This window comes from Glycine max, chromosome 7 (genome assembly GCF_000004515.6).
Source record: "Glycine max cultivar Williams 82 chromosome 7, Glycine_max_v4.0, whole genome shotgun sequence".
Classification (NCBI taxonomy): Eukaryota; Viridiplantae; Streptophyta; class Magnoliopsida; order Fabales; family Fabaceae; genus Glycine; species Glycine max.
The window spans coordinates 28,565,223-28,578,839 of record NC_038243.2 but is presented as its reverse complement, the minus strand read 5'-3'; the positions used below and the strand labels follow the sequence as shown (position 1 = coordinate 28,578,839).

The following is a 13,617-nucleotide window of genomic DNA, read 5'->3' as shown; positions in this document are numbered from 1 at the left end:
AGTTCATTAACCAATGACTATTTCCTAAAGATATTAATTAACATGACTTAAGTTAATATCACGTGACAACCCATAAATTTATTATTTTTTTTACTTTTTAACAAGTTACAGTATTTCAATTGATATAAAAAATTTAATTATAATAATTAAGGTAATTATGATAAATATATTTAATTAAATTAATGGCTAAAAAGTCTTTTAATTTCTTGTGTAAAATCTAGTGTAATTAAGTAAAAAAATCTTCAGATGAAATAAATTATAGCCAAAACCCATGCCAAGACCAAAAGCATTTAGCTCTAAAAATCTTTCACGCTTGAATAAAAATAGATGAAAAGCAGGGTCTTTAAGGAAAATAAACAAACTTGATGAGAAAATCAGGTCTATCCCCACTTAGTTACGAGAAGGAGAAGAGAACTACAGAGCTTGATGAGATTTCTCATGAGATTGGTCTGCAAGTGGTTTTAGGAGGCTATCGTTTCTCATTCTATAGTTTACAAGTCAACTTTTCAATTAACTACTATAGGAGTGCACAAGACTTTGTTCAGCATGAAGATCTCTCGACAGTGTGGAGCAATGTCAGGAGACAAGTTGCAATGAGATGTTATCCAAGAATAGGGTGGTCTTCCAATGTATCATTCCTGCATGTAAGGACAACCAAAATGCCAAAGATAAACGTCTAGGATGTTTTCCCTTGACCAAGACCCTTTTAAATTTCAATCGACGGGTATTACTGTCCTCAGGAATAAAAAAATTGCCCATTTAAGTTTTACCATATTAAAAGTTTGTGTTAAACTAATCACCACCGTGAATAATTCATTTAGTATTTGGCTCAATGTTATGTGTGTTAAACAGATAAACAAAATTTGGTGAACCTAGGGATTTAACCTGCGTAATGTCAAGCAATTATAACAAAAATCCACAGAAAAGGTGAAACGTAAGAGAGCACATAGATGAGAACAAACTAAATCTTCAAGGAACTGCTGGCAAACTCAAACTAATTGCAATAAGTTATTTTTTTGGAAGCGAATTGGACTCATCAATGAATACCACCAATCACAACTTGGACCACTAATCGGATGAGCTAAAACAAATCTATGGGGCACAAAAATGAAAATTTAACTCCTTCACCTGTAGGAAGAAATATGATCATTCTTGCTTGTGCCAGAAATTCTTTCTCCTTGGGCAGACTTGTCAAGAGACAATTTCATGACTGCAATCAGCCTTCTGTTTGCCAACTTTCTCTGTCAAAACAATTGAAATTCAGTATAGTAACCATATCAGGAGTACATAGATAGCTGCAACTTAAGAAAGAAACAAGAATGTGTGAAATAAATGAAAAAACATTGCATTGCATAACCAGAGTTGGCAAAAAGAAACAAAAAATATACCTGACTTGTAACCAGTGGAAACATATTTGGAAACATTCTAGGAATTGCAGGATTTGCCCCAATGGCATGACCTGCAAACAAAGGTATATTGCATCTCAGAACAAACTCACTTTTTTTTACTCTTTGCAATCCTAGCACATGAAAATAAACTTAGAACTTCCAAGCTTCTAAATTCTTTGTATTCAAAATTCAATATTCAGAACCAAATAAATTACAAATTACATAAAGGCACAAGCTAATTGAATGAAAAATCGAACAAAGGTGATGATAAATGCGTAAATAGATACCTGTGGAGATTGTGTTATAGAAATGATCTTTTTCCCAGCTGTCAAAACTTGATGCCATGAATACATATGGTTCGCTTCAAATATCGAAAATAATCTCAATAATTAAAAAAATTGAGATAAATGAACAAAGGAACAACCTTGCTTCGAGCAGAGAGGACTGAACTGAATGCCTTTGCATTTTTCCCAGCAGACTTTTCCCTTACGTTTTATCCCTTAACTGCTTCAGGTTCATCATCAGAGCTAATGACCATCGCTTCAGGTTCTTCTTTAACATTCTGACCTGCTTCCACCTTTGTTGCGGTAACAAAATTCCCAACATTTGTACCACCACGCCATTCTCCACTTGAGTGCTTGACTTCTGCATAACATCCACTCACACAGATTTAGAGACATCCATTATAAAAAGAAAAGAAACTTCTTCACTTGTTTCTTGGAAAATCAGATAGGTAACTATAAAGTAAAAAATAAAATTAAAAAGGAAAGATAAATGCAACCTTCGTCTTCTCTTGTACGGATTGTGCAACCTTGACATATAATATATATATATATATATATATATATATATATATATATATATATATATATATATATATAAATAAATATTTTAAAGGTTACTCAGTTTCATTATTCTTACTTTTTATTTTTTTTTATAATTTATATTTTAAATCTTTTTTAATTCTTATAATTTTAAAAATAATTTTAATCTCTATAATTTTTATGATTTTTGTTTTTTTTTGTTTTATAATTTTTTAATTATAAGAATTAAAAAGAATTAAAATATAAATTAAAAATTATTTTAAAATTATAGAGATTAAAAAAATAAAAAATTATAAAGAATAAATGAGTAATTTAATCTATTTTAAAAAAAGTAAAAGGAAGAAGAAGAAGAACACCTTGTGAGAAGCTTAGACACGGTAATTCCCAAACATAATTCAAGCATCTTGGCAGCAAGACAAGAATAAAACAAACCATTGATGGGTTGTTCCGCTCTTGAAGCCATGACACCGCCGAGACTTGAGAACACAACAGAAAATTCTGAAGACGAGAGAACGAATGAAAGTGTTTCTTTGTTCACCGGCTATATATGTTTATTTATAGGAGAAACACTGCCTCGCGATTCTATCTTAAGTGTACCTTCCTTTTTTAAATCCTTACTCATTATGACTCTTACAAATTAGTATTTTACTAACGAGATAAAAATAGATGCTATCACTTTGGATTTAGATCCTCTCAACTAATTTCTTTTTCTCCGGTAATATCCTACAACCATTCATATCTACAACTTATACGACTAAGAATAGCCTTTTACTATTCATCAGTTCTATTATTATTTTATTTCAATACTGAATATTTATGAAATTTTGTAAAATTATACATGATTTCCCATTTTTTTTAATCATTATAGACTAGTAATCTTGCTTATAGGAATATTAGTGTAATATATAACAAATTGTTAGTGTAATGTTTTAAACATTTAGGAGAGTTAGGGCAATATATAAGGTGTCAGTGTATTTATTTCAAACATAAAAGGAGATTAATGTAGAAATAGAAAATAGAATGGTGTTGTATGTAGTTTGAAAAAAAAATTAAAGAGATACGAACCTAATTTGTTCATGATTTTATTTTGATTTTTTTCTCCTATGAGTTAATTATTTTTGTAAAAGGCCCAATCCATTGCTTTATAATTGATAGAATATGTATTTGACGATATTTTAAAATAATGTCTTTATCTATATGATATTTTTTTAAAAATAGTTTATACATGACATTTTGTAAATGAAATTTTTGGCCGTGAACTAAAAAAAAGATATAATCTTTATAGTTCTCAAATATTTGATTTTTTTTAATTGATTATTTGTTGGTGTGAAAAATTTATTGATTAATTAGTCTTTGTATTGGTTAATTACCAACAAACAAGTGATTCCCCTTTTAGGCAATTGACTCAAAGAAGGGATTTTGTTCCTAGATGGATTCTTAGTTCACTACAATGAACTTTCTAGCAATTGACGAGCTATAATTTCTATGCTAGGCTGCTCGTGAAATTGAGATTAAAAAAAAAAAAGGTTGTAAATGGATGAAAGCTATAAAGAAAACTATAAACGGCTAAAAGCGATCAAGGCAAACTGTAAACGACTAAAAGCGATAAAAGGTATTCATAAATAAAGGTATACATAGAAGATAAATGAAAGGTAAATTAAATGACCGGAAAACATAAATTTGATTGATTTGGTCGGGGATCTCTTTTTACATCTGACTTTCCTCTATTTATAATAATGATAACAAACATCACTTGTTTACTACGCTCGCGAGTTGTTTTCTAATACCTAACTTCCTACATTGCTAAATTGTGGCCTCACCTTTCCTAAAGTTGTTACAAACAAACACGTGTTATTTTTCACTAACCACTTCTCTTAGAATTTAGGAAATCATGGATCCATATGCATTTAGCCTTGGAAAAAACTGCTTCAACTACTCCCACGTTCATTTATCCTCTAGCTTAGTCTTCCCTAAAGTAGATCTGATTTGGGGTCATTTCTTAGTCCAACTCTGCTACCCAAACTCGCCTGACTTTTATAAGGAATACCTACTTTGACCAGGAATAAATACACGTGTTACCTGACTTTTTAAAATCGGGAGGAGCATGGGTATGTAACTATTCTCCTTTTCCCTTTCCCGATAGTTATGTTAATTATATTTTTCTTATTTATTTCATCTTTTTGAGACTTGACATCCTTTTATGGTAATAAGTTGAATTCATGCTATGAATCATTGTATTTTATGATTTATTTAATTTCATGACATCTAAAATTCGTTTAAATTGAATTTTAGAAGAATAAATGTATAAATATAATATTCTAAAGTAATAATCGTAATAATCACGGGGCAAGTATACCAACCCCACGGGGACAACAAATGGATACAAAATTTTGTCTCCGCCAGCGATCCAGAACAAGCATAGAGATGGAGTTGGGGAGAAGGAATAGGAACAAAGAACAACATACCCATTCTTGTCCGGCCCTATTGTCGTGTCTAGATTAAAGCCTTAATTAATTTAGATGTTGTAGAGTTATTAACAGACCCTACTAAATTTAACATGTAAAATAAATTGTCTTTTTAATATTTTGTTTTTTGTTAGTGATTTCTTTGGTCAATCTTAATTTTTTTTGTTATTTATACTATAGAAATCACTCTATACAATTTTAATATGTTATATTTTAATTGAAATTGTATTTCTTATTTGTTACAAGAATTTGACTTTTCTAATTAATGACATAAATTTCAAACTATAGCAAATATTTATATCTCATGGAGATAGAAATTATATAACAAATTATCAATATAAAAATTAGAGGAAGATTGCTGTAAAAAAGAAAACTAGAGGAAGTAAATTACATCTCTTATATAGATAAAAAAAAAAAAAAAAAAAAAACATATTAAGATTATGGTAGTCGTTACTAATGAGAAGTTACAAGGAAAAAAATGTGAAGAATGAGAAATTGATAAGAGGAAGAAGGAAGGAAAGAGTCTGCTACTCTGTGAGAAGGAGAAAACGTGCAGGGAAGAGTGGGTGTGCAGTTAAGGGGGCAAGCAATGTGCAGTTAGTTTTGTAGTTGAAGTTTTTGTGTACACATTTATTCCCTTTTTATTCGTTAACTTATAATGGCAGTTGAGAGAATGAGAGGTTCTAATATAATTGAAGAATAAAAGTGTTTAAGAAAATGTGTACAGCAAAAGGGTTAATTTGTCTTTTTTTTATCAACAAGAAAGTAAACTACAACTACAACACAAGGACACTGTACTCATAGCATCAGCTAACAGGAGCCGTTGCATTTGAATAGGTCAAGAAGAAACTAACTGAAAATCCAAAGCAGAAGAAGAGCCTTCTCTAGCTAGCCAATAGGCGCACTGGTTGGCTTCTCTATAGGCACCAAGAAAATCCAGTTGCCACTCTCTTTTAGTGAAGTTTTTTATTAGATTAATTATCACTGCCAAAGGATGGATATCCAGTTGTGTGTTATATTCCTAATGAAAAGAAGAGGCAGCAGTAATTTCAACTTAGGGGCAATAATCCAGTGTCTAGAGAAACATATGGGTTTATGGTTATAAATCATACCGCACATGTAAATTGAAAGTGAGGTCCTCTGGGCTGCAGTGAAATGAATGCGAAATTTCTCCCCTAAATTGAAAGGGGATTTGAATTTTGAACTTAGATTTGAGATCTAGAATATAATTAGAATACACCAGAAAATATTACACAACACCAGTTTAATTTTGAGTCATAAAGCAAAAAATAATAGTGTCAGCCATAACACCATTATGACACTACCATGACTGAAACTCAAGCAATGGAATACATCATGGTTGTTAAACTCACGATTTAAATCATAAAATCGTACGATTTTATGATTCCACTAAGGTTCAGCGAGTTAAATCGAAAGTAGAATCGAAAACGGAGTAGACTCGTCCGATTTAGCGCAGACTCGGGCGAGTTTGGGTAGACTTGCGTGTCTGTTTTGAGTTCGCGAGTTTACGAAAATCCAAAACGGTGTCGTACGAACCCCCCCCCCCCCCCCCCTCCCCCCGAAAATGATTCTCGCGACTCTGTCTCACTCTTCCTTGTTCAAGTTTGGTTTGGGTGTTGAGCTACTCGCATCATGGTGGTCCTCGTCATTGCTGCCGTGCTGGAGCTTGAAAGCCCTCACTCGTCGAAAGCCCTCATTTCATGACCTAGCTCCAAGCTTTGCTCCACGACGCTAAGGTGTTTTCTTTCTCAAAGCTTCTCTGTTAATTCATCTCTATTAATTGAAACGATGCTTATTAAGGGAGTAATTGAATAGCATGTTGCAAACAACCCTGTATATCACTAGAACCTGGTGAATGAAGTGAATTTTATGCATGTTAGAGTCTTCTTAATTTTTTTTGAAAAACAATTAATATTCCTTTCCAGGTTCATGAATGATTCTTCCATTGTTGCATAATTTTAGCAGAATTATTTTTTATGTACACCCTTTTCTCTGTTGAGAAGCATAATCCTATTTGTCATAATTGTCTTTCTAACCAACCTTTAAACACTATATAATGCCGATTGTCGATTCTTCAACATTCTGCACTGCCTTCTCTCTACTACCTCTTTAGGAGGGCCATCAATGATCCTCTTCCTATTACCCTTCCCACTTGATTCTCCTAAGCTTGGACATTTCTCCAGAGCGCCATTTGTAGTGACATCCTTTATAACTAAGTTGTTATTATGTGCCAACATTTTTGTGTTTCAAGCCCATTACAAGACACACTAGATCCTATCCCTATTACAGAACCTATAACTTGCACTCAATGGTCCATTACTTGCAATGTTACCAATCTGATTCTGATATAATAATGAAGACTTGAATAGTGATGATGATTCTTGTATCACCCCAGCTTTTACTTGGAAATCCTCGAAAGTCATTTCCACAAGTGTTTGCTACCTTTTGAGTAGTGGCTCATTCCCGACAAGGCTATTATTAGCTTCATTGTAGTGTGGTTGGCTTTTGTGGATCTGAGACCAAATTTCATCCACAGTTTTCTTGCAAATTGGGGGAGGGACAGATAATGGTTGGGAAATAGTGGTGGGTTCTGTTGCTACTACACTTTTACCCTTTGCAGCTTCATCAAGGGTGGGTAGTGGTGGGTTAACTTGGTTGTTATCATCAGAGTTCCAAATGCTAGAAAGGAATTCCTCCATGTTCATGGATCCTAAGCTCTTTCCATTCTTGCAATAGAACTCATCAAGGGTGAGTGAGAGTATTGAGTTTTGTTTGCTTAGTTGAGAAAATGTGGTTTCTAGTTCTTGCAATGGCACCTCTTGATTTGGTTGTTGGAGAGACATGTGTGTCGATAAAGGTACTAATTCTTGGAACAACCTGCCATAAGCAACAACTTTTGTCTCAGAAACTACCATTATTATTTGCAAAAAATGAAGAAAAAAAAAGACAGAGCAAATAAGTGAAATATATACAACAACAACAACAACAACAACGCCTTATCCCACTAGGTGGGGTCGGCTACATGGATCAACTTCCGCCATAATGTTCTATCAAGTACCATACTTCTATCCAAACCATTAATTTCGAGATCCTTTTTTATAACCTCTCTTATAGTCTTTTTGGGTCTTCCTCTGCCTCGAATTGTTTGTCTTCTCTCCATCTGGTCTACTCTCCTCACTACAGAGTCTACCGGTCTTCTCTCTACATGCCCAAACCACCTAAGTCTATTTTCCACCATCTTCTCTACAATAGGCGCTACTCCAACCATCTCTCTAATAGCTTCGTTTCTAATTGTATCCTGTCGAGTCTTACCACACATCCACCGCAACATCCTCATCTCCGCTACACCTACTTTATTCTCATGTTGGCTCTTGATCGCCCAACATTCTGTTCCGTACAAAATTGCCGGTCTTACCGCAGTCCGATAAAACTTTCCCTTTAGCTTGATCGGTACCTTTGCATCACATAACACCCCCGATGCTTTTCTCCATTTCATCCATCCTGCTTGAATGCGATGATTCACATCCCCTTCAATTTCCCCATCATCCTGTATTACAGACCCAAGATATTTAAACCGTGTGACTTGAGGGATAATATGGTCTCCTATTTTCACCTCTGAGTTAGAAACCCTCCTTCTTTTGTTGAACTTACATTCCATATACTCCGATTTGCTTCTGCTTAGGCGAAAGCCATGTGTTTCTAGAGCTCGTCTCCAAGTTTCCAACCTCTCATTCAACTCCTCCCTCGACTCTCCAAGGAGGACTATGTCATCTGCAAAAAGCATGCATCTCGGCACTATCTCTTGGATTTGTTCCGTGAGGACATCCAGAATTAAGGTAAAAAGGTAGGGGCTAAGGGTTGACCCTTGATGTAAACCAATTGTGATGGGAAAATCGTCTGACTCTCTACCCTGTGTCCTAACACTAGTCGATACCCTATCATACATATCTTGGATAGCTCGAATATATGCAACCCTAACCCCTTTCTTCTCTAGAGCTTTCCACAAAATCTCTCTAGGCACTCTATCATACGCTTTCTCCAAGTCAATAAAAATCAAGTGCAAGTCTTGTTGGGCCATGCGATATTGCTCCATCACCCGCCGTAATAAATAAATCGCTTCCATGGTCGACTTTCCCGGCATGAAACCAAATTGATTCTCAGTAACTTGAGTCTCCTTTCTTAATCTCCGTTCGATCACTCTTTCCCATAATTTCATGGTATGACTCATGAGCTTGATTCCCCTATAATTTGCACAATTTTGTATATCCCCCTTGTTCTTATAGATTGGCACTAACGTGCTTCTCCTCCATTCCTCCGGCATGCATTTTGACCTCATAATTTCGTTAAAGAGTTCGGTGAGCCACTCAAGACCTCTATCTCCAAGAGTTTTCCACACTTCAATAGGTATGTTGTCTGGCCCCACCGCCTTACCATTACTCATTCTTTTCAACGCTTCCTTTACTTCCTGTTTCTGAATCCGACGATAGTACTTATAGTTCCGGTCCTCTTCTCTTGTGTCTAGACTGCTAGAGTCATATCCATATCCATCATTAAATAAGTTGTGGAAATACACCTTCCACCTTTCCTTGATATCTTTTTCATGCACTAAGACTTTGCCTTCTTCATCCTTAACACACTTTACTTGATCCAAATCTCTAGTCTTCCTCTCTCTACCCTTAGCAAGCCTATATATAGATCTTTCTCCGTCCCTGGTTCCTAGAGCTTGGTATAGTCCGTCAAAAGCTTGGGCTCTTGCCTCACTCACCGCCTTTTTGGTTTCATTTCTAGCTATCTTATACTTATCCCAAGTTTCAGAATTTCTACACCTAGACCACTCCTTGAAACACTCCTTTTTTACTCTAACTTTGCTCTGAACATTTTCATTCCACCACCACGATTCTTTACCCCTAGGTCCAAAACCTCTAGATTCACCCAACGTCTCTTTAGCCACTTTAATAATCTCTTGGGACATCTTGTTCCACATATCATTTGCACTTCCTTGTGATTGTCCACACCAACCCTCCCATATCTTTTGTTGGAAGATTCCTTGTTTCTCCCCCTTCAAGTGCCACCATTTGATCCTTGGTGCTACCAGAGGACTTCTTCTCTTTGCCCTATCTCTAATTCTTACATCCATAACCAAAACTCTATGTTGGGTAGTCAAGCTCTCTCCCGGGATAATTTTACAGTTCAAGCAATACTTCCTATCAGACCTCCTGATAAGGAAAAAATCTATCTGAGAACATGTCCCTCCACTTTTGTAAGTGATAAGATGTTCCTCTCTTTTCTTAAACCATGTATTGGCTATAGAAAGATCCAAAGCCTCCGAAAACTCCAAGATGGATTTACCCTCCCCATTCATCTCCCCTAGGCCAAAACCCCCATGCACCCCCTTAAAACCTCTAGCCACGCTACCTACATGTCCATTGAGATCCCCTCCTAGGAAAACTTTCTCTCCTTGGGGTATATCCTGAAGTACCCCTTCTAGATCCTCCCAAAATTTTACCTTAAAGTGTTCTGCTAACCCAACCTGAGGTGCGTACCCACTAATAACATTAAAGGTGTCCTGTCCCACTACCAATTTTAAGACTATGATACGATCTCCTACTCTTCTTACATCCACGACATCCTTCTTCCACTCCTTGTCCACAATAATCCCTACCCCATTTCTTGATCTGATTTTTCCCGTATACCACAGCTTAAATCCCGAGTTGTCTAATTCTTTCGCTTTTTCACCTGTCCACTTAGTTTCTTGTAGGCACATAAAATTGATCTTCCTCCTCACCATAACATCCACTATTTCCATAGATTTTCCAGTAAGTGTGCCTATATTCCATGTACCAAAGCGAATCCTCCTGTCATGAACTAGCTTCTTTACCCACACCCGTTCACGAAAATGTGGGAACCCTTGCTTACTTTTCACTACATCCGGACGGCGATGCAGCGGCCCTTGCTCTTTTGACACTGTACTCGAGCCATACAGCGCGTTGCTTCCGGGCAACGACCTAGCATTCACATTATTACGTAATTGATCCATGTCATAGAGATTCGACACAGTTTAACGTTGGCTATCGAAAGCCTAACACAACCCTCTCCTTTTATCCGGGCTTGGGACCGGCTAAGAATAGCAAAGCTACCCTAGGCAGGATTAATATATTTTTTTTATTTGAGTAAACTCGTAAACTCGTAAGAGTTTACGATTCGATTCTACAATTCGGGTTTATAGAACCTCCACAATTCTACATATAATCGCGAGTCTAATAACCTTGGAATACATTATTTGATTCATTTTTAAAGGTGGATTCAGTCATTGCAGAACAGTTTTACTAGAAAGTAATATACTTGGCCAAAAAGATCCTTAAAATGAATAAACAAATTAGAAAAGAAAACATAAAAACTCCAGGAAGACAACATTGCATACTTTAAAATAGAAAAAAAAAAGTAGGGCCTTCCAGGAAAACCAACAGAGCACGATGAGAATTTAGGTGTATCCCCAGTAAGTTACCAGAAGGAGGATATCTGAATCGAGGTCTCTCATATACTACAAGGCAACTTTTCAACTATCTACTATATGAGAACATAAGATTTTGGTCAACGTGAAGGTCTTTTGAAAGTGAGTAGGACACAGAAGAAAGTACTCAACCAATGAAGATAGAAAATAATGAATATCAATATTATCATATCAATTATGAAGTATTTGGGGCCAGTCATTGTCTTTTGGTTGCGACCTTTCTAGCATATTAATAATCTTTGAATATATGCGTAATAAATTTTATCCAAGAATAGAGTCTTCCAATGCATTAAGGAATGTAAGCACAATCAAAATGCAAGAAATAAACGTCTAGGATGTTTTCCCCAGACCAAGACCCTTTAATTCAAAGTTCAATCCCCGAGTATTACAGCACTAAGGTATAAAATAATGATGTACGAATAATATTATTGCTTATATTGACCCAAAAAATATTAATATTTATATTCAGCTGAAAATTTTTGTTGTTTTAACTTTTAGTTGAGGCTGGAATAAGTGTCATTTCCGCAACAATCTATTATTTTCTCTGTTTTTTAACTTGCTTATCTCCCAAGTCTGCTACATAACCCATCATCTCAAACTTTCTAGACCATTTGTTTATTATAATAATAAAATACTCACATGCATATCTGCATCACGAAGATGTTAACACGTTGCAACTCTAAAATTCATAACCAAACAGTTCATGTCTTGCATGCTCAGATTATGTGGCTACGTTCTTTGTCTCGTGAACCAACACAATAGGGTCCCAACAAAGAAGCAAACATCCAATTAAATAAAACAGTAGCTAGGAGCGTCTCTTTATCTAACCTTTTCACCCACCGAATTACCTTCTTTCCTAGCTGTTTGGTGATGGGAATAGAAGCCGACAGTTATTGCACTTTAGTTTACAGCTGACCAGTTTTTGCATGATAGATATAAATAGTCTTGTTATCTGTAGTGCTATAAAAAAACTATTGTGTTTGATATTGATTCTAGTTGTCAAAGACAGTAAAAGGGAACAAAGAAAAGATAAGGAAGTAAAAGAAAGAGGGAAAACATACTTCAATAGTGTACAAGATATAAATAGCCTTTACTTGGAAGCAGAATCACCGAGTATAACCTGAGAATGTCTTGGTTCCTAGCAATACTATTTCTCGGTCTCACATTTGGTACAACTCATTCTGAGGCTAGCCATGATAAGAGGCTTCCCTCTGCTGTTGTGGTTGGCACTGTTTACTGTGACAGTACATGCTCCCAACAGGACTTTTCCATGGGCAACCACTTCATTTCAAGTGCATTTCCACAGCTTGCCTTATTTTCTAAAACGGTTCTGTTGTCATGCATTTTTGATTCTGAAGGTATGTTGCCTTATGCTTTTCTGTATTATTCATGAAGACATGTGAGGCATTGGGAGTTCAAGGTGCAGTTTCCTTTCTCAGTGAGCTAACATGTGAAAAGAATAAAAGGATGCACTGTGAAATTAATAGATAGCAGTGAACCTTATTATGCTCTGGCCTCAGCCGCAGCTTCTTCCTCACGGCGCCTCAAGTCCAGAAAGCAAGGACTACACATATTCTCAGCTGGCTTTTTCTCATTCAAACCTCTTAAACAGCCAAATCTTTGTAACCAAAAACCAAGCATTCAAAACATCAAATCAAAGGCCCTGATTCTGTGAAAACTATCTTTCCTCCAAAAATAGATCCATCATTTCCTCATCCACTTCAGGATAAAAAAAACACCTGGTGGTCTTCTTCCTAATTGTTTTTCTAATAGAATTTTTCCACTGAAATTGGTTTTGATTATCATGGGTTGAGTAATCAAATAAATATTTTATCCATGCAAGGTAAATTGAATCCACTACCAACTTAGAAACCTCATGTTTCCATGCATTTAATTTAAAAAATAAATAAGCATGGAATGGTGCAAGAGAGAGATTGGAGAAAAATGCGTACCCACATTTTGTCAATCTTCATTTGTATTAGGAACGAGAGTGCCATGACTTGCGCTGTTTTGGACACTCTTAAATGTATTTTATTTTCTTTTATCACCTAATGATTTTTTTCTCACAGGCACTTCAGAGAGAATTGGCTATTTTTAAAACAAAATATGACTCTGAACATGCATTATATGATTCAAACAAGATAATTTATATCGTTCTAACACCCCCCTTTGCCTCCTGAAAAGACTATATACTGTGTGAAGTTGAATATTTCTAGCAATATGGAAAAACTTAGATGCAGTATAGATATGTAAGCATGATAATTTGTTCTGGCTGCATATGCTGTAATTGAATTCTTATTCAAAATATTGATGGTGATACGAGATAAAATCATATTCTAAAGTATTGTGCTTAAGCTTCGCAGTTATTGTTTAACACAACTTCCAAACAAGATGCAATCATCATATTC

At 35.4% G+C, this 13,617-nt stretch overlaps 1 protein-coding gene and 2 pseudogenes across 3 annotated transcripts; 1 reads left to right on the top strand and 2 right to left on the bottom strand.

Annotated features, from left to right (window-relative positions):
• Positions 1-342: 342 nt before the first annotated feature.
• On the bottom strand, positions 343-2,940 carry LOC100814563 (uncharacterized). Of its 3 annotated transcripts, none has more exons than XM_026129288.2 (6): positions 2,569-2,940; positions 1,813-2,033; positions 1,676-1,749; positions 1,389-1,459; positions 1,129-1,241; positions 343-638 (listed from the first exon to the last, which is right to left on the bottom strand). In XM_026129288.2, the coding sequence occupies exons 2-6, from the start codon at positions 1,851-1,853 to the stop codon at positions 602-604; spliced, it is 336 nt and encodes a 111-aa protein (XP_025985073.1). In that variant the 5' UTR covers positions 1,854-2,033; positions 2,569-2,940; the 3' UTR covers positions 343-601. The 3 variants fall into 3 exon arrangements, with proteins under 3 accessions (XP_025985073.1, XP_006583714.1, XP_003529217.1); XM_006583651.4 differs by having other exon boundaries at positions 1,676-1,722; positions 2,569-2,939; XM_003529169.5 differs by having other exon boundaries at positions 1,676-1,713; positions 2,569-2,936.
• A 3,800-nt stretch (positions 2,941-6,740) lies between these two features.
• Positions 6,741-7,541, bottom strand: LOC121175197 (ABSCISIC ACID-INSENSITIVE 5-like protein 1; annotated as a pseudogene).
• Positions 7,542-11,957: 4,416 nt separating this feature from the next.
• LOC113002194 (uncharacterized) lies at positions 11,958-13,559 on the top strand (annotated as a pseudogene).
• The last annotated feature ends 58 nt before the right edge of the window (positions 13,560-13,617 follow it).